At 40.4% G+C, this 26,845-nt stretch overlaps 1 protein-coding gene across 1 annotated transcript; it reads left to right on the forward strand.

Annotated features, from left to right (window-relative positions):
- Positions 1-1,224: 1,224 nt before the first annotated feature.
- ap1m1 (adaptor related protein complex 1 subunit mu 1) lies at positions 1,225-26,845 on the forward strand. The gene is made up of 12 exons (XM_075483001.1): positions 1,225-1,415; positions 3,509-3,665; positions 3,773-3,840; positions 3,951-4,081; positions 5,560-5,707; positions 5,907-6,033; positions 6,247-6,389; positions 19,637-19,708; positions 20,027-20,185; positions 20,390-20,515; positions 25,537-25,612; positions 26,017-26,845. The coding sequence occupies exons 1-12, from the start codon at positions 1,374-1,376 to the stop codon at positions 26,037-26,039; spliced, it is 1,272 nt and encodes a 423-aa protein (XP_075339116.1). The 5' UTR covers positions 1,225-1,373; the 3' UTR covers positions 26,040-26,845.

Below are 26,845 nucleotides of genomic sequence, written 5' to 3' on the forward strand. Positions count from 1 at the left end.
CCTATTGCCAGCCAATGGAACAGAGTGGGTCACTTGAACTGGGTTAAGTTTGAAGTCCGAGTCCAGTGTTGAAAAGATGTTTTCATAAAGTTTTTTCTGTACTTTAAACTCTGTTAAACTGAAATGCAGATTTGCCCATTCACATATCAAATCCCTTAAAGCTGTCACAATACACACAAGTTGTGTGGGTTAATCTACTTGAGCAGGGACTTTTAAAGTTATTTTAATGCTAAGCCTGTACCAACTCAATAATCACTCCAGTGGCTTTGTGTATTATGATACACTGATATACTAATGATGGTTATATTTTTAGATGAATGAAGCAGCAGCACTTCTACTTATATCTCAGCTCCACTGGGTTAAATGGATGCCAACAGGAATTAGAGCCGGCTCAACATCAGAATCCACGGCCATGAGCAACTGCAGATCTAAATAATTTAAATGAAACTATCAACTTTAGAAAATAAATCAATCTAAGGGCAACCACTATGATCACGTCACATGATACGTCACATTTTTTGATTTCATAATTTCACATTTAATCATAACCACTTATATAATTTTTAATGTGTAAGAAATCTCAATTAATTAAATGGTTCTAGCTTGTGGTGGTCATCGAGTGGTAAGCGCAACGATGTCCACAGAAAATCGATGAGTGTAAAACACCCATTTCTCCAGCAGGGGAAGCTACACATTAAAAAAATAAAAACACCAACCGAAATCATGAGTTATCGTTTCATTTCAACATGTTGATCATTCTAAGATCTAAACATACACCAAAATAAAAACAGACTTTAATTAGAACGAATGAGTAAAAACGCAGAGCCCATTGTTTTGTGTAGGTTTATACTCGGTTTTATGGCACTATTGAAAGTACTATAAGATGGCTACTGTATGTGTACGTCTATTGGTTTTGGGGTATATGTAGGAGGTGTAACGTGAAAAACAATTCAAAATATTCACTGAACTTCAACCATCTTAAAGTTTGCATATCAGATAAAAAATACATTACAAAACACCTATCTTTGCATTTGATGCTGTTATGCCCTTTTGATTTGACAGTCTATTCAGAAAACACCATGGTAATGTAGATTATTTTGATCTAATAAAGTTCATGTTATATTTGATTGATTCTATAATGTAAAAACAGCCAGCAAGATATAAAATAAAGGCGTCTCCTGTAGTGCTTCCTCCTGATTCACAGGGGGCGCTCGTTATAGGTATGAACGGTGTAACAAAAAGGGAAGAGTCATTTTCTTCTTTACAGTATTATGAATGAATGTTCTTCGATGTTTTTCTTGAACGTGCGATAATTGAACATTACCAGTGAAATCCATAACGAGCTAAACTAAGCTCATGTAAACTCACTCAAGATGTCTGCTAGCGCTGTATATGTCTTGGATTTAAAAGGAAAGGTAAGGTAACGGGACATCGTTGCTAAGCTAATGGTAACCTAGCTAGCATCCTAGCTAACACATTTTTCGTTGACAGATTATGATGTGGCTTAATCTCCTGCCCGAGACATAACGTGTCCAATGTGTTGCGTTATTACATGTTTGCCTTGTGACTTAAGTCAGTTATGTGCACCTACATATGAAGTTCAAATTCACGTCATTTACTCATCTAAAGAATATTTAGCTATAAAGAAAAGACAAAGATAGCTGACTAACAATCAGGTGACCAACTGTTAGCCGCAGGGAATTTAATGAGGGTTCCAAATCTCTCTACAAAATGTACGGACTCAAGTTTTCCACCCATAACCAAATAATTCATTGCTTATTACCGTGCACAGACGGCCTAATGTGTAATGAAGACTGACATCTGGCTGAAAGTTATCCATCGTCAGGCTTTAAATTCAACCTGTATAGCAGGATATTCTGCATCCGCCTACAGATATGTAGCAGGTGCATGTTGCTCACATGAACTCTGCACACAATGAAATATTGCATTGTCAAATTATCTTGTCTATTTTTTTCCAAAATTTTAGAGTTACACATTTTAATGTTACTTTGCCATTTGACAGCATTGTGCCTCAAGAGAAAAAGATAACTTGAAATTCCTATAAGTCGTAAACTTCAACAAGGTTTCCCGTCTTTGACTGTTAAAAATTCAGGTGAAACACAAAAAACAAAAAGGAAGAAATCTGAACTTCTGTTGAACTTCACATCAATGTTGTCCAAACTTTCTTTTCAGCCTTATCACAGAGCAAAACAAAAGAGCTTTAGTTTATGGCTTCAGAGAAACTTAAAGTTTCCATGGCATGCTTTACAAAGTTTTCTGGTATATCTGCCGTATTAAAATGTAACCAAAGTTAAAAAAAATATATATATATATATATATATGCATGTATATATATATATGTGGTTGTATAGTGGTTGTACTTATGCAAAATGCATGTTTTAGTATTTTTATGCAAAAGGACGGACTAGTCTCAAACTCTCACAGGGCCTTTTTATCTACACCCTTTTTACTCGCACGTCACATTTGTCTGTCCGACCAGCAGCAAGGTTGGGAAAAGGCGTTAATACAAAATTCCCAGTACAACTGAACATATCCATTTGTTGATTCTACAACTGCCCAGAAACACAGTTTCTCATACAGACAGTTGCGCAGCTGCAGGTACTGAGCATATTTACTAAACCGAGGCTACAAACCTGCTACAATCTTAATTGTGATGGTCGGTCGTGCTGCTTTCTTTTATATTTGGGATCCGATTCTGGCTTCAACACGTATGTCTGGATCTTATTTGTTGCCAAGTTTTTTTTTCTTCTCGTTTTATGTATTGATTTGGCGTCCTCATAGTCAAACATCATCCCCTTCCCTGCCCCCTCGACAGACCTTCAGGAAATCAACTAATCAGACAATGCTTAAGCCAGAGCCTCCTGTTCTCAGGAGGTGGCTTTCCCGAAGGTGAAAGCTCTCCCTTGTTCTAAACTAATTACAAACTATGTGGAGTTATGGAATGTGAAAAGCTATCTATAAGTACCTATGATTAAGAATTAAATGACTGTAAATTATCATGTCCACTTTAAGTGCGTGATCCGTCCATCCATGCATGCATCTGTGTGCCTGATTTGCCAAAGATGTTTAGATATTGGCAATGAAGGGATCCTCTGAGTACCAGTCAATGGGATTCAAATGTCAATGAGACTTTGTCATAAGTGTATAACTGATTCAGGCAATACGCAAGCATCAACTGAAATGCTAATCACTGTTTCAGCAACCATATCCGTATAGAGGGTTTCTTTAAACTGTGTGTTGTTGGTGCCTTGTATTCTGCAGAAGCTTATCTAGATCAATGTTTAAAGCGGAAAGAAAGTATAAGTAAACACACATGCAAATACACTTGGTTTTGGTTCAGTTGGTATCTTGCTGTAAGGTAGAATTTTAAGTGTTATATCAATGTAAGCGATCACGATGGTCCTCAGTTTTTCAGCAGCTCTGCACCAAAGTTTTCCGTTGACATTCTGATATTGCAAGCTGCTCATGTGCTTTCTGCTCCTTTCAGGTCCTGGTGTGCCGAAATTATCGGGGAGATGTGGATATGTCAGAGATCGAGCATTTCATGACCCTCCTGATGGACAAAGAGGAGGAGGGTACGCTGTCTCCAATCCTGGCTCACGGGGGAGTCCGTTTTATGTGGATCAAGCACAATAATCTTTACTGTATCCTTACTGGTCCCTGCATTGTGTTTGTGCTCAAGCATGTTGTCAACACACGGTGTTATACGTTTTTTCTTATGCTGGATGGGTTTCTTAACTCAACGCATCAGTGGTTGCAACATCCAAGAAGAATGCCAGCGTCTCCCTGGTTTTCTCCTTCTTGTACAAAATTGTCCAAGTAAGAATGAAAGCCTCTCTGACTTTTAAATAGTTTTAGTTCATAACACTAAGCTGCATATTTACAGCAAAGCGTTAAAACATTTATAAAGCTGCGTTTGTGTTCTTCAGGTGTTTTCTGAATATTTTAAAGAGCTGGAGGAAGAGAGCATTAGAGATAACTTTGTTATCATATATGAGCTGATGGATGAGCTGATGGACTTTGGTTATCCTCAGACCACCGACAGCAAGATTCTGCAAGAGTGAGTATGTTTTTTATTGTTTTGGGATACCAGACGATAACATCAGGTAAACAAACTGCCAGTAGAAATGAGCCTTTTAGGATACATTTACATTAGACTCTTTTATACGTTGATTGCTTTTTGTCCCTATTAGAAATATATAAATACAAAAACTTGCCCCTGCAGTATCCCTGCACACATGTTGCATGCATTCATGCATTCATTGGAGATGGATTTGGTGAATAGGTTTTCCATTTTTTTGTTTTTCCATGAAATCTTCAAAAAAAAGAAGAAAAGAAACTCAAATATAACTGCTTTTCCATCCCCAATGGCTCATTGAGATAAGCAGTAGGTGGTGCTATTTATCCTTACTGAACTGCAGAAAAAGAGTGTGCAACAACACAATGTCGTTAAAGAGTGTCAGTCAAACCTCGAATGAAGGAACTGAATAAATTATTTGAAATTGAGTGAAGGTGAGCAAAACTGGACAATGGAAATTGAACAGCTAATATTACAACTTTTTGCTCTGGTATTTGCCCTGTGACTATTTATAGTCATACGATTTCTATATATTGCGATTTATTCTTTAAACCTTTTACCAGTTTGCTTAATCACATTTTTCCTCAATATACCAAATTTTCCACCAAATTTTGTGATATTTCAAGGTTTTTTTTCTCCTCTTTATTTCAGTTTATCCATTTCAATGTTGTGTTTCTATGAAAAAGGTACAGGTGGATATGCACCCCAAAGAACTCCAAATAGTGTTTTCTTTGCTGTCATGTCACATCTTCATACTTATCATGAATACAATGCCTGGCCAAGAAAATAAAGGGTCACCACCTGCATATGACGAAGCAAATGATCAGGGTTTGCTTCAGTTGGTCAGGTCAGCAACAATACGTGCCCAAAAAACACAATAAACAGTGGCAACTTGTCTGAAGAAGGGCCGAGTGCTTGAAAGATCACATGATAGTAAATACAATCCTGCACCGGAGCTTTTTGGTGTGTGTATTTCCATGTCTTACTGTCATCGGCTTCAGAACCCAACCCAGTGGATTTGTGGATCTGCGTGTCCTATTTCACACCACCTGTGTGGATAGTATAGTTTTTCCTACACACCTGGAAGGGCAATGTTATGAAAAGATGATGTCCCTTAAAGCTAAACAGTGCTTCCTTAAGCCAGTCCTTTTCCCTTCCTGTGGTATTCTCCTGTTATTTCTGTCTGTCCGCAAGTCAAACAGAGCTTATAGTCTCCATCATTACGAACTTTAAATGACCGTTTAACCTTACAGGACTGTGGTTGAAGCAGATGTGTTTTGCAGGATTCTGGATTTCCCCCCAGTGTTCTCTGAGTACAGCAATAAGTCAGACAATCCTCCCTTGTAACTATGGGAGTCTCGGTTCTTCTTTGATGCTTTCTGGGAACACACCACTGCAGACAGTTAATTTCCTCTTTTCTCAGTTTTGCCTCAGTGTTTACATTTTTTTTTTCCTCTCAGATACATAACCCAGGAGGGACACAAGCTAGACACTGGTGCCCCTCGACCCCCGGCCACAGTCACCAACGCGGTCTCCTGGAGGTCAGAGGGTATCAAGTACAGGAAAAACGAGGTCTTCCTGGACGTCATTGAGTCAGTCAACCTCCTGGTAGGAACTCCTTGTTTGAAAGGCCTGTGTTGCTTAAGGAATGTCAGTAACAGTGGTTGTAGACTTCCTCCCTGTGTGCGTCACAAGACAAGCTAGTTGAACTTGCAGTTTTCTCTGCTGTGATTTCTCTAAGTGGCTACAACTCTTTGTAATCGGTTTATCTGTCTCCCTCTGACTCACTGATGCCCATATCTTTCAGGTTAGTGCCAATGGTAATGTTCTGCGGAGTGAGATTGTTGGCTCCATTAAGATGCGCGTTTTCTTGTCTGGAATGCCCGAGTTGCGGCTGGGTCTAAACGACAAAGTTCTGTTTGAAAACACTGGACGTGAGTTCATTTTTCTTCATGAATTACTTTCGTTTGGTGATTAGGTAATACTGTTTGCAAAGTATGCAAAACACCAGTTCAGTTGTTACCATTCAAGTGTTGCAATGGCTTCACATTATACTTCAAACTATCTGTAAATGTTATAAGAGTTATTAGTTTTTTTTTCTAATTTAAGATGATTGAAACAATTGTTTCTGTTTATTTCTGATGCAGGAGGAAAGAGTAAATCAGTAGAGCTGGAGGATGTCAAGTTTCATCAGTGTGTCCGTCTGTCTCGCTTTGAGAACGACCGCACCATCTCCTTCATTCCTCCTGATGGAGAGTTTGAGCTCATGTCCTACCGCCTCAACACTCACGTGAGTAATGTGAACTCACTACCAGTCTAGTAGTAGAACCTGAGTTCAGACCAGAGAGATGGTCACATTTGATTTGACACTCCCATCTCCAATATATATGGTCATTCATATTTTGCCTTTTCAACCTTAAACGTTTTTCTCACAGACGGCTGTAATAGATAGACCCTCCAGAAAAACGCGGGCATAAATCCTTGATTACGCGGGCTAAAATCCTTGATCTTGCGATTGAATATGCGGGTTTTTTAATGATTTTATGCCGTGAAATTGCGAGAAGTTGCGGAACTTGCGAATTATGCAAAAAGTTGTGAATTATGCAAAGTTGCAAAATATGCTGCTACTGAATGAAAAAGAGTCATTTTAAAGACCTCCTATGATAAACAAGCATACTGGAACCAAGTTACTTCACAGAAGGTTTTTTTTAATTTTAACAAAAGCAGTTTCACAATACATACACACACGCACGCGCGCGCGCGCGCACACACACACACACACACACACACACACACACACACTTCTCGGTCTCATTCTGTTTCATTTATTCTTTATTTGGCCAATTTCAAGCTTGTACGCTACTTGAAGCAGAGAAGAGCAGCGTGAGGGAAAGATAGTCTGGCACAGAAAGCATTTAACCCCTTAACATTTGGGCAATTTTTGCCTGCAACTCCTAAAAAAAAAAAGCATACCCAAAGTAAATCGAAAGCTGTTCTTGAACCACTTGGAGTAGAGGGCTGGTTGAGGTCCCTTTTGAAAGAGAACACTCTGAATTTTCACCCATAATCTCAGTAAGTGCTAGTGTCACAGAGTAATATGAGCTTCAATACAGTGAAAGTGATGGAATTTTATGTCTGCCTAATTTTTCTTCCCAGAATATGTGTCGTAAAAGTGACTTTAGCATAGGGCTGCGGACTGAAAAACACAAGGGGACTAAAGCCTGAAGTCTTACCTAGTCTCACCTCAAATTTGACTGTAATACAACAAAAAATGAGTATGTTGTACAGGTTTTTCTAAGGATAGGACCAGGCGTGCCAAAGCTGCGCCAAAACTGCCATTTGGAGAGCCTTGGGGAAAAAAGGCTGCCATTCCTTAACACTTCAACATACAGTCATGATCTTGGGTTCTAATGAAGGGTTATACTTGGGACTGTCTTATCCCACATCCAGATCCTCTGTCAGTATTACTGACAAAGAGCAACAGAAGCACAAACACATTTTCTCTATAACCAGAGCTTTGTGCATACAATGAAAGTCCAAACAAATAGTATGGTCTAAATGCAATTAGTTTCAATACATAAATAATGACATAGCAAACAGCACTGAACAGTATTCACAATTTGTATTGACATTATTTACTGTTGGCAACATGCTAATCATTGTAGCGGTCTCTGCCTGGCACAAAGCACAGAGGCAACATCACATGAGGCACACTTCACAGGAGTCTTGGTCTGGCAGTGTCTGCACCTCAAGCATCCAGCTGTGCTGCGTCCTGATATGTGCAGAGGTTTGTGATAACTGGCAAGAAATGGCCCAGGCTCATGGCTGAGGTGGTAGACCCCGTCTCTGCCAACTCCAAGGCTAAGGTCTCCCTGAATGCCTTCTGGTGCAAACAAACCTCACCTCTGTTTCTGCCATGTTCTTTGTGCAAAATGCATTCACAAAAGCAATGTCCATGAAGGCCATCTGATAAGTCAAGACTGAGCTGTGTATATAACAATCAACACTACTTTTTGCTCTTTTTCGATGTTTGCTGTATTGATGAGAATGCTGCCGAGTGATAACGCTGAGCCCACAATTTCCTTCGGGAACAATAAAGAAGAAGCATCACTGTCCTGGTGTAAACAAACCTCCGAGGCTTCCTCCTTACTGTATTTTGTTTTTGACGTCTGTTTAGCCATGTTGGAGAAAAATAAACGAGTAAACAGAAGAATCTGAAATTACGCACAACGATGTGTAATTTGCAACTCAAGAAGCTAGAGACTACTTCTCTGTGACGCTTTTTACGCGTTACATTTGCCGTATATGGAAGAAGAGCCCACCCCTTAACCTGCATACCGTTGTTTTCAGGATTTCATTAGCTATTCAATGTGCCACTCCAAAGTAAAATCTGCCGCAACTGGTTCGAGCCGCACACATAAGAATTGGTGCAGATACTTTTGACTTATCAGTGAGTAATTGACTATTGTGCCCCAGCAGACAGGGTAAACAGTCATCTATTGGAACAAGTAAGATGTCATTCAAAAGTTTAAAGACCAGAGCTGCTTCGGTATCACAGTGGGGCTAATGCATGCTAACTGAAGTCATGATCAAGAAAGTGCAAAAATATATGCATCTGATGGAAATTTTAAAAGTTTATTAAATGCATACTGTGAAGTAATATTTACCAAAATAATCATGATTAAAACTTTAGCCGTAATTGCAACAATTCTGCTTATTTAGATCTTTCCCAAAAGTGGAATAAAATGCTTTATATGTGTTAGAATATCATACTGTTGGCTGAAAATAACAGTTAAAAAAAACAATGTTACGATGTTGTGGAAAATGAATCGGTGTTTAAATGATATTGAGATATACTGATGCAGAATCGGTCACTTGTTTTTCAAAACGTTCATCAGCAACAGCCAGCAGCTTAAACCCCTTCACCATCATTGTTTTAAATAATTATGATTAATGCTGGGCGGTATGACCAAAAATACATATAACGGTATTTTTCACGGTATATCACGGTATTTTTTTTTCATGCATAATTAGGTGTTCACAGCATTTTCTGCAGATTGAGAACAGAATTACTGCAGTAGATTAATTTAGGATGGTCTATTTTACCGTCATAGAATAACGCCCCACAAAATGATGCTGTTTACAAAGAAGTGCTACTCATGATTCTAATGAAGTGAGGAATGCAAACACAATTGCAGTCAAAATACAGAACTTTTACTGTGCAAATTTCAAACATATTTTATGAAAATCAATACAAAAAAGTAGTGCAACTTGCAATAATTATATGTTTGCATCAATATGAGGTCGTAGGCAGTCCCTCTAGCAAACGCGTCTTGAAGTGACATTTGGCTCGACTTTTCTTTTGCTTTCCCCGTGTTACCTGCTGATGTGGCGGGTGCTGACCTTAACTTCATGCATTCTTGATATTCTAAGACATGCTTACGGCTAAGGTGATGGAGCAAATTGCTCGTGTTGCCACCTCCAGCTACAACTGTAGCCCGACAACACTTGCATAAAATGGTTGTTTGGTCGACGTCGGATTTTTTGAAACGAAAAAAACTTCCAAACTTAATCAAATCAAATCAAATTTATTTATATAGCACATTTCATGTACAAACAGTTCAAAGTGCTTTACATAAAATAAAAGCATTGCAGCAGGGAGTGCAAGAAGCATTAAAAATACATAAAAGAATATAAAGAGAAACAATAAAATCATTTAAATGAATTTAAAAACAGGCAACAGTCTAGATAAGTTAAAAGATATTTCATGCATAGACACATGAGAACAGAAATGTCTTTAACCTGGATTTAAAAATGTCTACATTTGGTGAAAGTTTAATCTCCACTGGCAGTTTGTTCCACTTGTTTGCAGCATAACAGCTAAATGCTGCTTCTCCATGTTTAGTCTGGACTCTGGACTGGACCAGCTGACCTGAGTCCTTGGATCTAAGTGCTCTGCTGGGTTTATGTTCTCTGAACATATCACAGATGTATTTTGGGCCTAAACTGTTCTGGGATTTGTAAACCATCAGCAGGCTTTTAAAATCTATTCTGTGACTGACTGGAAGCCAGTGTAAAGATTTCAAAACTGGTGTGATGTGTTCAGATCTCTTAGTCCGGGTTAAAACTCTAGCAGCAGCGTTCTGGATGAGCTGCAGATGTTTAATGCTCTTTTTGGGAAGTCCAGTTAAAAGAGCATTACAGTAATCGGGTCTACTGGAGATGAATGCATGGATGAGTTTCTCCTGGTCTTTTTGGGAGAGGAAACCTTTAATTCTGTTGATGTTTCTGAGATGGTAAAAAGCTGCCTTGGTGACAGCTTTGATGTGGCTGCTGAAAGTCAGATCTGAGTCTATCAACACTCCGAGGTTACGAACTTGGTCAGTGATTGTAAGGTCCCGAGTTTCAAGATATTTACCAACGCTGACCCTCTTCTCTTTGCTACCAAACAGAATGATCTCAGTTTTGTCTTCTTTTAATTGTAGAAAATTCTCTCTCATCCAGGTGTTTACTTCCTCCAGACACTGACACAGTACGTCTGCTGGGCTGCAGTCGTCCGGTGACAGAGACACATAAAGTTGTGTATCGTCTGCATAACTGTGATAATTGATGTTAAAATTTTGCAATATCTGACCCAAAGGGAGCATATACAAGTTAAACAGCAGAGGTCCAAGAATTGACCCCTGGGGGACTCCACAAGTCATGGCCACTCGCTCAGATTCATAGCTGCCAATTGTAACAAAATAACTCCGGCCTTCTAAGTAGGACCTGAACCAGTTAAGGACCGCTCCAGAAAGTCCAACCCAGTTTTCCAGCCTGTGCAACAGGATTCTGTGATCTACAGTATCAAACGCAGCGCTGAGGTCCAACAGGACCAGGACTGAAACATTACCAGAATCAGTATTCAACCTAATGTCGTTTAACACTTTGACCAGAGCTGTTTCAGTGCTGTGATGACGTCTGAAGCCTGATTGAAAGTTATCAAGACTTCCACTTTCATTCAGAAAGTCGTTGAGCTGGTTGAATACAACTTTCTCAATAATCTTAGATATAAAAGAGAGATTAGAGACAGGTCTGTAGTTGTTCATCATAGAGGCGTCTAGAGTTCTCTTCTTTAGGAGTGGCTTAATGGCAGCTGTCTTTAGTGACTTGGGAAAAATGCCTGATGCCAGTGAGCTGTTAACTATTCGTAGAAGATCACTTTCTACTGAGGTAAAAACAGTTTTTAAAAAGTCGGATGGTATTATGTCCAGAGAACAAGTTGTTGATTTCAGCTGCCGAACTGTTTCTTCTAGGATTTTTAAATTAACAATATTAAATTGTGACATAACGTCAGAGTTATTTCTAGGTTTTAGACACAGATTAGTTTTCTTGTTTGTCTGTGTTGCGTGAATGTTTTGTCTAATTGTTTTGATTTTTTTGGCGAAAAAAGTTGGCAAATTCGTTGCATTTCTCAGTGGAGACGAGGTCTGGGTTTGACTGTTTAGGAGGATTTGTGAGTTTAACTACAGACACAGCTCCTTTTTTTGGCACAAGTTCTTCTGTGTCAGCATGTTCTACTAGTTCTGCAGCTTCGATTTCGGAACTTTCCATGTCTATCCTATCCACCTTCACCTTCGCGTAACGCAAGTGCTTATTACCACCTCGCACCCATAGACAGTAAACATGCGTGTTTAGAAGTGCAACACTGAAAAAGGTCCCGTCTCAAACAATGTCGCGCGATGCAGCGTTCCCCCCGTTGTGTTATCAAATACACCGGTATGGCGGTATATTAAAAATTCATATCATAACAAAATTATAAACCGGTATTTGGTGTGAACCGGTATACCGCCCAGCACTAATTATGATAATAGCAAGTAAACCACGACCACACTCTTTATCAACTAGGTCTGTAATCACGACTCATGGGCACATTGTGGCCAATGTGTTTTTATATTTGATCACAGCTGCTTACCAGATAAACACAGACTAGTATTTGCAGAAATGGTCATTGTATCAACGAAATAAATATTCAAAAACTTCTCACCTGGGAAAAAAAAAAGAGAACAGCGTTCATCAGCATTCAGACCAGGAGCGTAGTTAAAGGGATAGTTCGGGATATTTGACATGGATCTGTATGGCATCACCATAACCAGTGTCGTGCATTCAAACTGACTTACCCCCGACAGTGTCCTGTGAGCCGAGTTTTTGTCCAGTGTTGGTCAAGGCGAAAGTAGTCCGGCTTGTTTGCTGGGGTCAAGAAATTAGCGCGTTTTTCTTCCCAAAACAGTACGTGTGCTAAAGAGTGATTTATTTCATCACAAAAACCGAAGCCGGCAAAAGTCACTCCTCGTTATCACTTGGGCCCTATACTGTCTCTTATTGTGTATCAGTGCGCACGTCATTCTGACCGCGAGCTGTGCGCACGAGTTCACTTTGTTTACTGCTCGGGAAGATGTCTGACAACGAGAGCGACGAGGAACATATTGACTTCCGTTCAGAGCCAAGGGGGTATCTTTATGAACCCGTTTATACTGAGGAGGAAGTTCGCCAAATGGACTTAGATCGGGCAGAAAGAGAGAGGGTGGACAGAGAAGTGATGGAAACAGAAGCTGGAGCCACTGCTGGAGCTGCGATACCCAGGGTGGCCGACAAATCCTGGTGCACTTGTTTGAAGTGCGAAGTAATGCAGACAGAGGTGGAATGTTACTGCTGCCACGAGTGGGATTTAGTTATGCCCCAGATACAAAACCTTTCCATAGATGAGGATGTCGGCGGCCGCGGGACAGCTGCTGCCTGCATCACAAATAACGGTGACTTCCCTGCACTCCTGAATGCAGGCGTCTGAGAACTTTTTTCCATGTTCCCAAGATCAACTGGAAGAGGCGTCCCAGACCAGCTGGACCCGATGGCCAGTTGTCTGCAGAGTAAGTGTTGAGCACTGCCAAAGAACAGAAAGACTCGTGCGCACAGCTCGCGGTCAGAATGACGTGCGCACTGATACACAATGAGACAGTATAGGGCCCAAGTGATAACGAGGAGTGACTTTTGCCGGCTTCGGTTTTTGTGATGAAATAAATCACTCTTTAGCACACGTACTGTTTTGGGAAGAAAAACGCGCTGATTTCTTGACCCCAGCAAACAAGCCGGACTACTTTCGCCTTGACCAACACTGGACAAAAACTCGGCTCACAGGACACTGTCGGGGGTAAGTCAGTTTGAATGCACGACACTGGTTATGGTGATGCCATACAGATCCATGTCAAATATCCCGAACTATCCCTTTAACAGCAAAATCAGCCCCTTTCCTGACATGTTGTATGTCACATTTCTGTCTTCAGCAATCTTCTAATTAGTTGGGTCATAATATGAGGTTCTGTGACCGTCCTCTGTTTTGATGATTGATTTTCCCTCTATGGACCCTTTGGAAAAGATTTAGCCCCCATGTCCCTCCCAAAAATCCCGGCATTTTTTGCTAGAGAGCCAAATTCAAAATGGCGCCCGGCACCCTCTCTAAAAAATAACTTTTGATTTGAATGACCTAGAATCATGTATGAAGGCATGTTTTCATACAAGTCAACCATGAGGATTCCAAATCTGACATCATTTTGATATTACAACTTTGTTTTGACCGCGGAATTCAAGATGGCTGCCATCTAGTACAGTGGTTCTCAACCTTTTTAGTAGTGATGCTCCGATCAATCGGCTGCCGATAATGATAGGCCGATAATGGCCAAAAATAGCCTGATCGGCGATCGGAAAAATATGCCGATCAAAAAACCGATCACGTGACGTAAATTACTAGCGACCACTTTCTAATGTGGTACGTGACGTGTGTACAGAACCGAACAGGCAAAACCTCTACAGTGCATCTCGACAACATGACCTCTCCTGTCTGGAATTTCTTCAAAGTGTGTCAGAAAGATGTGAAACTTACTGCGGTCACGCCATCTGCGCTTCGGAGAGGCACGGTCGCGCTAGCTACACTTGAAAATCGAGTGCCCGTTTACATCGCGTCATACGATAAAGCGTGTGAGCGGATTTATGGTGCATTCAAGTGCACCCCGTAAACTCAGAAATCTATATCGAAGTTGATTTTTCATTTGTTGGAATACAAACACCCGTCATTACTTGGTTGTTTTTTTACTACATTCTTTTTAATGATTAAAACAAACTGATAGAACAAAATTATTGAAGCATATTCAGAATCAAACTCATTTCTGCATAGTCAGATTTGAAAACTTCATTTAGAATCAAATCAAAATGTTCTCTGCCGACTCCACCAGATTCTTGTTCTACATGTCCCCAGCTACCTCTGTGGTGATTTTCAAGTCATTTCACTGCATCATTGTTTAATAATCTGATGCTGAAATCATACCCAATGCATGTATATGGCTAGATTAAAAAATTCATAGAAAAATAAATTCTAATTGTTTTCGGCAAACTCCACCAGATTCTTGTTCTACATGTCCCCAGCTACCGCTGTGGTGATTTTCAAGTCATTTCACTGCATCATTGTTTAATAATCTGATGCTGAAATCATACCCAATGGATGATGTATATGGGCAGATTAAAATATTAATAGAAAATAAAAAAAACAATTGTTTTCTGCAAATTCCACCAGATTCTTGTTCTACATGTCCCCAGCTACCTCTGGCGGTTCAATTTCTATAAATGGTGCACTCTCTGCTAGATGAAAGGCATGGAAATGTCCGATTCCTTCCGTGATCGGCAGTGATCGGCAATCGGGCAAATCATGATTTTGGTGATCGGTGATCGGTCCAAAAAATGCTGATCGGAGCATCACTACTTTTTAGGCCGTGACCCCCCAAAACAATCTAATATTGGACTGGGGACCACCCAATGCCTTGCATTGTGAGCAGTGTTGCCAAAAAAAAATCAACGAAAGTCGCTATCGGCTCTCTGAAAAGTCGCTAGGTGACGCCATGACGTTACGTATGATGTCACAGCGTCACGCACGACACTCGGCTGATCTCTAGAAAACGTGCCTACATGGAATAAAAAGGGAAATTTTGGAAAAGTCGCCCCTTGAACAAATGTAGTTTGAGTGCATTATTCAGTGGCCTTTTGTTATTATTATTATTATTATTATTATTTTATTTTTTTTTTGCTTTTTAACAAAAGTTAAGTTTTCTATGTTCTAGATCAGTGGTTCTCAACCTGTCGGCCGAGACCCCCTTTTTTTGGGGGGGGGGTTGATAATGTAAGGACTCTCAAAGTAAAAGACCATCACTGCATTCAAAGTAATCATCAAACAATGTTAAGTTTGACTCATTCCCATTTAATCCGGCCTCACCCACACTTCACACCCTACAGTCAGCCATGCCTGCCTCTGATGAGCTTGTTGCGGACTTTAAATCCGCCCATTCTGCTGGAGAGGAGAAGTTGAACATGTTTTTGCAGGACCGGGTGTTCAGCAAGAATAAATCCCGCCATGCACCTGTCAATTTCAGCAAAGGCTTGACATTTTCCAAGCATTCTAGCATAGAGAAGCCCGGCAAGGAACTCAAGGCAAGATCTGCTGAAATGGAAAGAAGTGCTCTCAAAGCAGTGATCAACCTGGTTGAAGACAGTCAACTTGTGAAGCTCCCCGAGCTTCTAGAACACCGTGTTGTTGAGGAATGTGTGGCCTTATTCAACCCCAATGGCACATATAGGAAGACGCAGAAGAGCAAGCTCATCCAGAAGCTCTCCCTCCAACCTATTGCGATTAAAGACCCCTATGTTGCTTTAATTGACATGGGCATGATCTGGAGGATGGCAAGTCCATCAGAAGAAGATCGGCAGACACAGGACGGCACCCCATACAAGTGGTCGGGCTATGTCCAAAAGGTGTCATCCATCATCCTTGCCCGCCATTCTCATGCTCACCATATCATCTGTGTCAATGATCCCTATGATACAACATACTCAACAAAAGATGACAAGCGAGACCTGCGCATACAGGGGTAATGCACATGTACCAAACATGAAATTGGATGACACCTTCCCATCTGCCAAGGCTTTCAAAACGCTACTGTGTAGTGTCAACAACAAGAAACGGTTGCAAAAATTAATATGCAGCCACCTGACTGACCTGGCACAGAGAGTGAAGGTAGAGATTGTTTACTCTGTTGGACCCGTATGCATGAACATAGCCCTAAGGGGGCAGTCCCCCCAGCTAGCTATCTGGCTATTTTCACTCTACTGAATGCCGGCCAGCTTGAATTTCAATGTCTAAACTAGGTTTGATGATTAAAATAATGTCAGATTCAGAATCCTTATGGTTGACTTGTATGAAAAGGTGCCTTCATACATGATTCTAGGTCCCCAGTCCAAATATGATTGTTTTGGGGGGTAACGGCCTAAAAAGGTTGAGAACCACTGTACTAGATGGCAGCCATCTTGAATTTTGCGGTCAAAACAAAGTTGTAATATCAAAATGATGTCAAATTTGGAATCCTCATGGTTGACTTGTCTGAAAAAGTGCCTTCATACATGATTCTTGGTCATCCAGATCAAAAGTTATTTTTTAGAGATGAATTTTGAATTTGGCTCTCTAGCAAAAAATGCCAGGAATTTTGGGAGGGACATGGGGGCTAAATCTTTTCTAAAGGGTCCATAGAGGTCAAATCAATCATCAAAACATTGTTGCCAGAGGATGGTCACAGAACCTCACATTATGACCCAACTAAATATGTCTAGATCCACATAGTATCCATGTAAGAGATGCAGAGCCATGACAATACACATGCGATATTTGCCATTCACAGGATATTGAGCTGTGTATCTGCTGGATTCACAATGTGGGGGGATCGTTCTCCAATAGTAAGAGCAATGGTTTTAGTCCTTAGAAAAAAAACTACTGACCGCAACATTAGCACTAATGTGTTCCTCACTCGAAAGTCGCCTAAGTATCCGCCAAATGGTCTTAAATGCAGCAGGTCAGTTTTTTACTGCAGTATGTCAGGTAGCTAGTCAAACAAATGTGTGTTGTATGTATGTGTGTGTGTGTGTGTGTGAGTGTGTGCCAAAAGCCTAGTTTCCACTATGCAGTCCGTTACGAGTCTGTTCAGAACGGTTCGCTTATTTCAGTGTTTCCACTATCATGAAAGCGTGCTGGTCCCATGGTACCCATTACCATTTTTGTAACCCTTCTGCTTGGGGTACCGAGCACACAGGACCAGGCTCTGCTCTCCGTTGTTGGTGAGGAGGCTGTGCAGCGGGAGCTCGATGGCGCTGTGCGAAACGAAAACGTTTTCCAGCTGATTGCCGCAAAAATGGCAGAGAGTGGTTTCAACCGGTGTCACATTAAGCTGAAGAAGCTTGGAGGTGGTTGGAAATTATGGATATTATTTGTTATTTGCTATTTACGCTTCGGCACGCACTCTGCCCGCCCACCCCTGAGGGTCCCCTTTGTACAGTGGGAACGCAAGCTGACCCCAAAGCGACCCGACCCGTACCGGACTGCATAGTGGAAACGAGGCTATAGAGGAGTAACTACAGCATTACCAGAAGAGACCAGAATAGGTCAGAAAATAGTAACTTAGTTTTTATTTATGTTTGTTTACCTTCAGCACTCTAAAAACACTGCACTATATAGTGGCAGGGAAGCCACGATTGAGGACATTTGGACAGTTGTTGAGATTGCATGCTCCTCCGGTTTGTTCTATGTTGAGAGTGATTCCGAAACATTATTAGCTTTGAAACAGTGAGATTTCACTGGGACTGCCAGACACAAAGACGGCAGGTTTATATATCTTCGTCTTAATTATTTGTGCTTATCGCAATCATTCTGCATAATTCTTTGCATAGTTTTCATTCACTTCTATAAAAAAACTTCTAAAATAAAGTCACAAAAACGTCATATTTGATCACTATTGTCACACAAAACTCCTTAAATTCAACCAGTTCAAGCACTTTGTCAGATTTTCAGGAAAAATGGGATGCCGGTGGTGACAATATCACAGATCTTGAACTCAAAAGTGGCCTAAAACGAGTGGCAGAAATGATTTGCAATTTCACATCCAGTTGTTCTATGGAAAGGAGAGTACGTCAGAAAGTGACTACAGTCACGAGAAGAAGTCAAAAATAATATATGATGACTAATATTGTCTCAATGTATTCTTCATGCCAGTAGGGGTTCTGGAAGGGAAGTAGGAGTATGGAGCAAAGGTCATTTATGTGTTGCTAATAGCAACTGCACTATACAATGTTGGCAGTGACTTATCAGCACATACAGTCGGAAATTTATTATCCAAGAAATGACTCCATAAAGACTGTTAACCAGTCAGATGTGGACTCATCAAACGGGTGGGGAAATGTTCTTTTCTATATAAGTCTTCAAGGAAGACGTTCTGGTTACTTTATTGGACTTTTAGCTTTTGGGAGTGTCGGGTAGCTCAACTGGTTGAGCAGGTGCTGCATGCGCAGAGGCTGAAGGGGTCTGTGTCTTGGCCTGTGACGCCACGCTGCATGTCATAGCCTCTCTGCCCACTTACAACGTTTCACCAGTTAGCCACTTACTACTGTTCATTTATAGTGTATGTATTGATATTTTGAAAATGTGCTGCCAATCCTCTAAAAGCTTGAATTTTGATGTGTGTTCAGGATGTGAAAAGTGTTAGAATTTTGGACATAGTGCCTGAAAACAGCTTGAAACTGTAACTGGAGGGCTTTCATAATATATCGCTATTTGATTTAATAGTTTGCTATTTATTTTATGGAGAAATGGAATCGAGCCCGATTGTATTGCCCCAGTCAGCTTGTGTTGCTAACTGGGGAAATTTAAGCCACTGTAAGTACAGTGGAGGCAGCCATTGGAGTAGCGACGGACATCGCCTCTGCCATCCCCTGTAGTTTTTGTCCTTTTTGTAATCAGTAAGGTGCAGTGTATTGCTGTTTTTTTGTTTTTTTTGTTTTTTAAAAAGCCAGCACATCTTGTAAAATGAAACTTTGTTATATTTATCTTTCATTTGTCACCCTTCCGTGGAACGCTATCACACAACTCATTTTTGGTTCCTTATAACACCGTAGTATCTGATTTAATGTTAATGAAGTAGTGAAATTTCGACAAAATTTCTACTACTTCAGTATTTGCAATCTAACGTCTTGTCGAGGTGCAGGAAGATCTTGAAAATTAAACTTGAAAATGCATGAAAAGTGAAAGGTGGAAGTACCTTGTGCCTTTTGGATGGATAAATTAAGAATCATGTTACATAATCGCATTGTGTCAAGTGCCTCCCACGTTTTGTGCAATGTGTGCATTTCCCTGAATTTCTGCTGCAACACTGAGTTTACACAACACAGACTCGACTCTATTCGAATGTCAGCGTTACACTGTTTTGCTTGTTGTTTGTTGTTGGACATAAAGCTAATTTATATGCTTTCCTTAGATGTTTCTATTGCTGTTTGGTGTTGTAGTCTTAGGTGTTACCCACTAGGTGGTGACAGTGGCATGTTTTCTTGTTTAAATATGGCTCGCTCTCACAAATGAAGAAAGTGGACTGCAAAATCTCTGTGCTCGTTGTTGAATGCCATGTCTTCTTTGTGTCATAGGTAAAGCCCTTGATCTGGATTGAGTCGGTTATTGAGAAGCACTCTCACAGTCGGATCGAGTACATGATTAAGGTGGGTCACTTTTTCAGAAGTGTCATTCGCTGCTGTGTCACGTGTAGCCAGACTGCTCCTGTCAAATCCTGGTCCCATGGCTCCTATTCAGAAAACAAAAAGATGACAAATGATTTAGCCAGGGTGGTTTAGTCCAGGGTGGTTTAAAGTATTTTCATTGTCATAGCAAAGCATACTGCAACGATTATGTTATTTATCTTTTGAAGCATGCCAGTCCTGACAGCCCAACACTTAAATAAAACGGTGATTAAGTCCTGGTTAATAACCCGTCGAGGCTCCACATCATGTTGAACTTGACCTGCTCGTCTTGTTTCCTAGGCAAAGAGCCAGTTCAAGAGGCGGTCCACAGCCAACAACGTGGAAATTCACATTCCTGTGCCAACGGACGCTGACTCGCCCAAATTCAAGACCACAGTGGGCAGCGTGAAATGGGTGCCTGAGAACAGTGAGATCGTCTGGTCAATCAAGTCTTTCCCTGTGAGCACAAAGAGTGACTCATGAGTTATAAATTGACGGTTGCAAATTACTTTGTAATCTTATGGTTTGGCTGTACGAATTTTTTGCCATGCAATAAATGACCTTTATTGTATTTAGTTTTAGTTTTAAAAAAGAAGTTAAAACAATAACTCTATAATTACTCTTGATCCTATATCAATAAATTTGTGTTTCAACTTGTCACAGGGAGGGAAGGAGTATTTGATGCGAGCCCACTTCGGACTGCCGAGTGTGGAGGCTGAAGACAAAGAGGGGAAGCCACCGATCAGTGTCAAGTTTGAGATCCCGTACTTCACCACCTCAGGGATCCAGGTATGTCCCTCACAACATGAGCTCTGTCAAACAGCAATCCCACAAATAGTTTTGTAAACCTAAACAGAAATGTGTTTACAGCAGGAATATTTACTAAATCTGCATTCCTCCAGTATAAACCATGTGGAAGTAAACCAATGCTACTTATTTCCAGCTGCTGTTTGATTATCATTCAGAATTTATAGTTGTTGGTATGTTCCAACGACCACCATCTATCCTCTCTCTCCAGAGCAGGAATTTAAACAATTTTCATTCCACTTGTATTTGGCCAGAGGGGGCAGTAAGGGAGCATTGTTAAACCACTTCTGTGGTGAGATGAATTTCTGTTGCTGAACCAGGCAGAAAGCAACTGCTCATCAACTTGAACTTGGCCCTCTGCGTTTATCCTAATCACAGTGATACAAAATGTCATACCCGAGTAACAGGTTCGTGGATTAATTTGATTTTGATTGCAATTCCTATGCAGCAGAGAGCGAAGCTAATGGTTATATTTCATCCATCTCTTATGGTGACCACAGACTTACACAGATGCGCTACACTTACTGCATAATCACAGTTGTCCTGTGATTATATGTGTAGCACCACAACATAAAATTACGTTTCCCCATGTCTTGGTGAGTGGAAACAATGCTAACCTGATTTGAAAATATCATATTATTGCCTCAAAGGAAAACAGTCTTTTTCTCTGCTACAATTATGTAATTAGATTCCCAGTTTTACCTTCATCAAAGGCAATTATATGTTGTAGTTCTTTTCTTTTTTCTTTTTTCTTTTTTCTTCTATTCAGAACAAGAGCTTTTGCAATATTTGCCAGAATATTTACGAGATACCAGCTAATTGTTCAACCTGACATTACAACTCATACATAATGAATCCATAACTTGACGTACAGACCAAATTGATCATTGTACTTAAGCCAAAAACGTATTTTTTTCTTCTTTAGGAATGATTTTTGTCCCTTATTTTATTTTGAAATCATTTGTCATTGTCGGGCACTCCCTCAATGATTTCCCTCAAAATTAGAAATAGATGGTGTCCCTTTAAGATGGCGGTGAAGTGTAACCACACGCTGAAGCTACAGAATAATCGGTATAGTCCATTACATCAAATACCCAACATGAAGTAAGGATGATTGAATAATAGATCAGCTACTGGTACATAATTAATCCCGTTTGTGTGTTTGTTGAAGAAAAATCAATGAAGTGCAAACACTTTTTCTCCTTGTCAGGGGCTTAAGCCGAGTTATTGAGGGGTTTAGTATTTGATGTTTTAGTAACAAAGGAGGCATTCACATTGTAAACATAAACATCCAGTTTCTAAACTTGAGTCTACAGCAAGAAGCATATTTTTGGCAATGAGCTCTTTGATGAACTGACTCTGCCGCTAACACACTCACATTTATATCTGAGCTTTTAATACCGTTTTTATGTATGACTCATTAAAGGAACTAAAAGGTCAAGTTAAGCGTCCCCACATTTCCTCTGATAGTCAGTAAAACATTATTAAGTTGTAAGGACATTATGCAGCCCACTCGGAAACGAGAAGTTAATTGAAATGCATGGTGCTTGCAATTTGAGAGGGTAGTGTAAGAATTCTTGCCTTTTTCAAAGAAAAGTAAGAAAGTACTTTTTTTTTTTCACCCCTTCCTTTCTTTATCAATACATGAATGCACACACACTTCTATCATTTCTGGTGCATGAAATCGGTTCACTGGCTAAGTGCACGTCTGAGCTAAATTTGTATATTCTTGCCGTAAAGCTGTTCCCTGCATTAAAATGGTTATTTACTTATCATTTAAAGACTGCATTTATTTTAAAATAGTCTAAAGACAACAAATCAGATGTTAAACTAAGAAGATTTCTAGTCATTTTTAACTTGATGCCTTGTTTTAATGGAGTTGTGTAAGAATGGAAGCTACTTAAAACATCCCACACAAACATTTCGATTTGCTCACAATGTTTTTCAGTATTTGAAGTCGCGTACTGCAATGACCGGTGTGGTCTCTGCAGATATAGTTCCGACTTGTGTTTTTGGTCATGGATCCTCTTTTTGTGGTTCCATACAAACCTTGATGACTTGTATCAAACACAAATGTGCTTCCTGTTCACTTCAATTTGGACACTCCCTGCAGAAGTGTCATTACTTTTGTGATGAGGGTGGGGTAGTCTGCCTGTGACTGTTAGCTTAAATGGACTGTTTAAAGTTGCCATTATTGGCTAAATCAACCTGACACTGCATGATTATTACCAGGCAATAGTTGTCTCTTATTTAGAAAAAAAATTGCATCTCAACTGGATGATTGAACAAGTTTTCTAAGTCCATCTAAAGTATCTAGCTGCATCATTTTATTCAAAAAGCAAATATCTAACCACATCTGAAATACATGATCACCCACTGTTAACAGGCCTATATCGAGCCTTTTTGCATCTTCTGCTTTTCTTTCTTTTTTTTTTTTTTTTTTGTAATTTCCTGGAAGGAAACCACCTCAAAAGGTCTGAGACTGAAAACCACACAGCATCCCAGGAATATTTTGACTTCAATGTATTTAAACGAAGTGCTAAAGCTTGCTCAGTTTTTTAACACAATAGAAATTCTCAAATCCTGGTCTGCCGAGAACTCAATTTGCAGTTTTGATTGGTAATGTTTGTGAAAACCATGTGAGATTTTAGTTTGAGAAAAGAAGAGACATGCACACTAGCTTCTAAGTCGAGGCCCTCACAGTCCGACTAGTTCTTTCTTTTAGTGACGAAAAGCAAACATTTCCCATGTCTCCATTTATGGTGCACCCACCATCTTAGAGGCAACCCATCGAGAGCCATATTCCCATCAAACTCTTGTGTTAAGCCCGTAACCTTTCCCTTATTATAGGGCAACAGCAGACTGGGTCGCAGTCTAATGCAGCCAGTAACACCACTCTACGTGTGAGAAGAGACTATGAAGTTTAATTAGACACATGTAAATATCAAAGCATGAGAAAGTTTCTCTTAACTCTACCACTAAGTGTAGGGGAGCGCACATGTGAAGTATGTATGATGCACAAAACTCCACTTTATAAGTTTAACTAGAAAATGGTGTAACCCCACACGTCGGCTCGGAGGCAAAAAGAGCTGGGCAGTTGTTATATTTTCACATCTTTCCTCTGTAGGTGAGAGAGCCCAAACAAGTTGGCAGATGGTTTTCGGGCCATAGCATCTCCCAAAAGCCTGATAAATCCAGGCCACACATGTAGTCTGTACTTACCAAACGAGATACTACAAACATCCTCCTTTTCCCTTCTCATCTTACAAGCCATAATGATATTTTGCAGAGGTTGGCCTTTGATGCCGTTTTGCTGACTACGTACCCACGGTCAGGCCAACTGCATGTTTGGCTGCAGGGTGCGAGGAGAAGTGCTGTGCCGGCAGACTCGGTGATCCCGCGTCTGTGTGCTTGTCGTCATGTCTCTGGTGACCACGGCGCTCCCCCGCTCTGACCTCACTGAGCAGTGGAAGGTAATAACAAGGCGGCCGGTGCAGAGGCCATACGGAGCCTTGCCGCCAATTGACCCACAAATTCCTGCGCCGTCTCTCCTGTTTTCAGATGGAGACTGCCATCATGGAGACACAGCTTGGCGACATCTCTCAGCGAGGGGTCATATTGGCTTTAAAATGGTTGTGCTTTCATCCCTGCAAGTTGTAACTACGTTTTTTTTCCTACTGAAACGTTGATGGGAAAGTTTTGACTGCAGAGGCGCACCGAAGCATGAGAAATGTGTCTGTAATGAGCTTTGTTGGGCACATTTATTGGCATCGTAAGAATTGTAGTATAAGCAATCATTTAGACAAGTGAAGTAATATGTCATCATTTTTAAACACCACAAAAGAAAGTTTCCCGAACACTTTTGTTTCCTCACCTGACTGGGAAAGCATTGTGCAATCAAATTGAACAATGGTCAAGATGCCATGGTATTTTTAGAGTCTGTTCTCGAAATTGGGCTCTGTGGTAACACAAAGCTGCTGAAATATTGGTTAATGACTTGTGAAAGTTGTATCTTCGTTATGCTGATATGCACTTTTTTTTTTCCTCCCTAGCTTAAAAAAATACAGTTATGTAAATGAACAGTGTTTCCCTTGAAAGCTGCTCTGTAGCTGCTTCTCTCTTCTCAGTTTGACTCATACTACTGCTTCCTCATCAACAACACTACTCTTACTACAACCTCGAGTTTGCCACAGCCGTTTTAAGGTGCATTCTACTGAATACGTGCATTTTGAATATGCTTACATATGAAAATCTTTACAGCTTCAGTTAGAATAAATTAAGGTTATGACACTAGTTTGTTGAAGCTTGCACAAACACTTTCTAAGCACCCGTCTCTGTCTTTTTTACAAAATGGACTACTCCAGGAATAATTTTGACACTGTACGAGGAGGTAATTGTGAGCACAAAAGTAGCTCTGATGAGAGGTAACTGCTGTGTGCCACATTCCGTAACCTCACCGACAAACTATCAGTTTTATTGTGTACTGTTAGCGGCTGGTAACAAGGAATAAACATAGTTAACTGTTAGTTTCTCAATAAAATAAGTGCAAAATAATGCAGACGCATCTTTATTGAAGCCATAGCATCTCCATGTCCTTTGGGGTAAGCGCTCTGTGCAGTGGCACTACATTCAGAAATCAAGCAGAAAATTCACCAATATTTTTTTTTACCAGCAGGTGGATTACAGGTGTTAAACATTAAGTTTTACTTCCATGATTCATACCAGGATGTCCTCCAGCCACCTATGACCCTGTACATGATCAGCAAGTTAAACTATAAGTGGAAAATGTGGAAATTTAGGTATTTTCTACCACCTGAAATGACTTGATGTCAGCAAATGTCTCATGAAATAAAGTTACACTTTTTAGACTGGAACTGTTGCTCAATGCTTGAAAACTTTAGCCAATTCTGTGTCATAAGGGATCTGATTGGGTGCAAAATAACGTTGTTTCTGTTATTTCAGACTTGTTTGGAACATGTTTTTTCCCTTCTGTTGTCTGGCAGGTGCGTTACCTGAAGATCATTGAGAAGAGTGGATACCAGGCACTGCCGTGGGTGCGCTACATCACCCAAAATGGAGGTAGGTTAAGAGTTCATTAGTACTTGTACAGAGTGCCCATATGTGCAGGTATTAGGCAACAGTTGGGTAATGCAGTGCAATGTGGTGGGAACTAACCTCGAACAGATGCAGTTTTCTGAAAAGGGGATACATAGCAGAACATGTGGCAATGTGGCAACGTCCTGCCAAATGTGAGAAAGTGAACTTTCTTTTCTCGAGCTTCCCTGATCTTCATACTAAGATTACCAAGGTTGCACATGTTGGTCTTTTTGCTAATGTTGCCACTAATTGCCAAACATCCTCATCTCATTTCCTTTGTATTCCATTCATTCTGGGTGGAAAGCATCAGCTGCCTCCACTTGATTTCTCTCCGATTCCCTCTTTTCTTCGTCCATTTGATTAAGTCTTGTCCATTTCCTCCCCAGATTACCAGCTCCGGACTCAGTAGGCAGCGCCTCAGCCGGCAGTAGGCAGGTGGAAATCAAGATGGGGTGGAGTCAAGCCGCTAATGTGCTATCAATGGCAGGTGGCAGCCATGAGACAAGTGGACTGTCAGTATCTACTTTTGTTGTTTAGTTCTGTATTTGTTAAAGCTCTATTCCTTCATGATCAATGCAAATATTAAATGGAGCCTTTAGTTAGGCGAGGTTCAAAAAGATGATTATGTTTCACTGGTGTGTGGCTCCTGATATGATGGTGACCAAGGAAAGCAGGAGTTCTGTTTACATCCACATAGGCAGTGCAGAGTTGTGCTGTTACTATAAAGTTGTTCTATCTCTGGGTCAGACGGTTGGAAAGAGTATGTTACAATTCTCATTTAAAGTTACTGTAATCACCTGGTCACAGGTCAGCAACACACTCATTCAGTCTGAGTATATTTTTTGTATGAAGCTGCTTTGTTCTGCCACAATTCCTATTTCTTGACTCTCGCTGTATATATTTGTTACATTTTAATGATCTCAAATTCAGTGTTACTAGTTCTACAACTGTAAATTGAAAGCACCATTTTTTTTTTTTCTTTTTTGTATTTTTATTTCCATCTGATGCCATCATTACATGCCAGAGCATTGCCTTTCCTGCTTGGTTGTTGCGTGTTTTGTTCTTCCATTCGACTCTCTTGGCGTTCAGCTTTCCCGAATATATTACACACGTTGAGTTTAAGCTGCACTTGAAGCACCCCAACACCTGCTTTCCTTCTCTCTGTCTGTAACCATGCCATTTTCAATCATTAAATGTCTATTTAGAGAAAACTTC

Source organism: Odontesthes bonariensis, chromosome 14 (assembly GCF_027942865.1).
Source record: "Odontesthes bonariensis isolate fOdoBon6 chromosome 14, fOdoBon6.hap1, whole genome shotgun sequence".
Taxonomy (NCBI): domain Eukaryota; kingdom Metazoa; phylum Chordata; class Actinopteri; order Atheriniformes; family Atherinopsidae; genus Odontesthes; species Odontesthes bonariensis.